This window comes from Dioscorea cayenensis, unplaced genomic scaffold (genome assembly GCF_009730915.1).
Source record: "Dioscorea cayenensis subsp. rotundata cultivar TDr96_F1 unplaced genomic scaffold, TDr96_F1_v2_PseudoChromosome.rev07_lg8_w22 25.fasta BLBR01001573.1, whole genome shotgun sequence".
NCBI classification, from domain to species: domain Eukaryota; kingdom Viridiplantae; phylum Streptophyta; class Magnoliopsida; order Dioscoreales; family Dioscoreaceae; genus Dioscorea; species Dioscorea cayenensis.
The window spans coordinates 62,445-65,972 of NW_024087964.1; the positions used below are offsets into that span (position 1 = coordinate 62,445).

The 3,528-nt window shown below is 37.2% G+C and overlaps 1 protein-coding gene across 1 annotated transcript; it reads right to left on the minus strand.

The window, feature by feature from the left end:
• Window positions 1-214: 214 nt before the first annotated feature.
• On the minus strand, window positions 215-1,023 carry LOC120256719. Its single transcript, XM_039264401.1, has 2 exons — window positions 609-1,023; window positions 215-538 (listed from the first exon to the last, which is right to left on the minus strand). The coding sequence occupies exons 1-2, from the start codon at window positions 1,017-1,019 to the stop codon at window positions 467-469; spliced, it is 483 nt and encodes a 160-aa protein (XP_039120335.1). The 5' UTR covers window positions 1,020-1,023; the 3' UTR covers window positions 215-466.
• Window positions 1,024-3,528: the final 2,505 nt, after the last annotated feature.

The window sequence follows — 3,528 nt, forward strand, 5'->3', positions numbered from 1 at the left end:
TGTGCACCTTAGTTTCATTTCCTTTTCTTCTAATTGGCTGGGATATTATTATATCCTTTAATTAAGCTGATAAAAAGAGTAATCTAGTTGTAAGAGAATAACATTGATTCATTAAACAAAGGAGATGATGAGACTTGTAAAATAAAATAATTTGTGATCTCATTTTCCTTTCTCCAACTTCTTCCACGCCCTGCATCATCAACTCATTTTATATTGCAAATGCAGCACATATAAGTTGACAAATATTAGAGTTTACTCGCAGGAAACAACTACCTAAATGCAAGTACCAAATCAACTGAAAGAAGAAAAGCTCAAAGCCATTTTATTAGTACTTCTAATTAAAGTCAAGTTCATAAGAACCTGAGTACAGTTATATATCAATGGCAAGATCAAGCGGTATTGTGTCTATTGACTACACTACTTCTCCTCCTCAACCTCTTTCTCTCACTCTTCCACAACTCCCACATCATGTGCAAGATTGATAGAAAAATAATGATGAAAAAAGGAGCTCCTGAGCTTTTAAAATCATGACAACTCCCTGCAGCGAAAGCAAGCACCAAGTTGATATTATTCCCAATGAGAAAATTCCGGAGAAGGTCAAGTCTAACCTCTTCATGGAAGAATGATGGTTTGAGAAGAAGCACTATAATTATAAGAGACATCACAAATGTTGAGGCATTAAATGAGAAGAAGATGCCATAGCGAATGGGGCTATTGGTGGCAAGAACAGGGTTTCCGGCCTTGTGACCTTTTGTGAAGTTGGAGGATTGCAAGTCATCTTGCCAGAAGCCACCGGGTGGGTTAAGGCCAGCTTGGTAGGTCACAGAGGCGGCGAGGACAGCGAGGACCATGAGCCACCCACGCATCTTTTTCATCCACTCATCTCGATCTCTTGGAATAATTATGTTAGCTTCTTCTTCACATACTTCTTCTGGTTCTGATGATGATATGTTGGCTGGAGATGTGTTGGTTTCTGTTGGTGATGGTATTGTTGCGTTGGTTGTGAGTTCCATGGCCATGGTTGGTGAGGTTGTGCACTGACTTGCTTAAATTGAAGGGCTTATAAGTAGTTTTTATATTTTTAAATTAATGGAATGGAAGACCTAGTCCAGTCAAGTTTTCTTCATATATATATATATATATATATATATATATATATATATATATATATATATATATATATATATATATATATATTTGAAAAATTTTATGTATATATATTTAATAAACATCATTTACGGACCGCAAATAATAAAAAAATAAGAAAAAAAAGGGATGTATATAATGATATATTTATTTATTTTTGTGGGGGCTGGGGGACGAGTGACTGGAGGTATCGCGTATATGCATATGTATTTATATATATATAGATAAATGTTGATAGGCTTTTATCATGACATGAGCAAGCGCACAAAGTCGAAGAACAATCGCTCTCAACAATAATATTTTGACTGAATGAAAAAAAAAATTCTGATCCTAAACACAACACGCATTACCATTTCTAAAACCCAGCCGATCACTTTCACAAATCACATCAGGGAAAGTTCAGGACAAATCCCCCCTTTGAAAAGATAACATAAACTAACACGATGGTATTTTTTTTTTCTTTTCAGAAAATACATAAGCCATAAATTTGTTAAAAAAAAAACACAACAAACACCAAGAACCTAATCAACACCCAAAAAAGAAAAACCAAAACCGTTTAGGTGATAAAAGCAAATGTGGGAGTAATAGGTTTTGGAGTTTAGGGATTAGGGTTTAAGTGACAAAAGCGGGTTTAGGTGATAAAAGCAAGTGTGAGAGTAATAGGTTTTGGAGTTTAGGGTTTAGGGTGTAGAGTGCAATCACCAGAGGCGATACACTTCACAACAACAACAACCACTCAAGAACAAAGGGAAGACAACGGAAGGCGAAGCTAAGTTGGCAAAGTTCACCTCTTCGTAGTAGGGGCTTACTTAAGCTAATAGGGAGAGTAGATCAGTCCAAGGAAGGTTGTGGGTTATGGCTCCGGTATGGTCATCCGATCTCGTACTAAAGAAATCAAGAAAGAGCCTAAGTTTCTCGGTATAAGCATCTGGGAAGCGCTAATTAGGGTTCCTATTTGCAGCAATCCAAGCAAGAACTATATGAATAATTTGGTAGAATACCCGATTTAGTCCCTCTAATATAGTCAATCTGCCCCTTTGGTCCCTCTAATATGATATGTCCCTAGGAGATCCCTCTATTTTAATATTTAGGAAATATAAGTCTCTCTCTCTCTCTAATATAATTTGTCCTTAAGAGATCCTTATGAGGATTTACATATCTTTAAATATTAGTCCACACAATATTACTGTGTTTAAAGATGCTTCCTGGATTAACAACGATTATCCTTGTGGAATAGGCTTTGCATTAGAGATGGAGGGGGGAAAATCATTCTTGCTGGAGCTAGGGATGCTATGAAAGAATTGTTCTCTGGAGTGCTGCAAGGCCAAACATCTTATTCCAAGCCACATTGTGTCGGAATGTAGTGCTGCGATTCAGAGCATCACTATGGAGGACAGTTGATGCAATTGGAGACTTAGAGAGGAGGTCAATCACGTCAAAAGACTCTTGAGTCGCAGTTCAGAGGTGACGCTAGAGCACATAAACAAGGAAAGTAATGTCTTTGCTGACATTCTTGCCAACTTCGGAAGATGAAATACTGGGATGGCTTTGTTCCACCATGGGATGGAGATTCCTGAATGGCTTGCAGAGGCAGCTGCTCAGTCCTATCTTTCTTTTGATGTAGTGTAGTTAGCTAGAGTTTGTTCTAGCTCCTTTATCCAAAAAGAGCTTAGGCAATGATGCGGAGAATGTGAATACATCAACGAGGAGAAGACACTCACCATCCCAAGCTGAGAATGTGGACATGATTGGTCTCCATGATGTACATTAAGAAATGTCAAAGCAATTGATTGATAAATAGAATCTGCAACTTTGTTTAAGATGCATTTATGTGACTGGTGGGCTCAAGGAAAATCTTTCAAAATAATGTGGTGCAAGGACATTGTCCTCTGTGCATTTGGATTGTTGTCACTCCTTTTAGCAGACCAGTTCAGCTTTTGGCAAAGCTAATTCAAGATGTTACAGCTTTTTGCAAAGAAGATTAAAAAAATCAATGGGTGAAGAAAAGAGGTGTCTCTATGAAGAATGGCTTTTGTTTGTAAAAGGTGAACAGTAATTGCTTTTAGCCCCACATCAGATGAGAAGGTATTAAATTAGAGATTAAGCCTATAAATAGAGGCTTAATCTATTGGTTTTGATCATCCCATTCTCTTCATCCTCTTCTTCAATATTGGTTGAGCTTCTTTAAGTAGGAGTTTCCATTTGTAGGTAATTGAAAAATTACCAAAACTTTGTAAGCTTTAGAGTAAATGCAGAGGTGTCCTGCCGTGGTGCCCGAGGAGTAGGCAAATTGCCGAACCTCGTAAAAATTCCGGTGTGTTCGTTACTTTCTTTATTTTGCTTTAGTTTTTATATTCAGTATTCAATTATTATATTTGTTGG

What these genes read in the sequence shown, in the direction of transcription:
- LOC120256719 (XM_039264401.1), bottom strand. Translation starts at nt 1,019, where the DNA reads ATGGCCATGGAACTCACAACCAACGCAACAATACCATCACCAACAGAA. An exon ending in CATCATTCTTCCATGAAGAG is followed by an intron (nt 539 to 608) that starts GTTAGACTTGAC and finishes CTTTCGCTGCAG; the next exon opens with GGAGTTGTCATGATTTTAAA.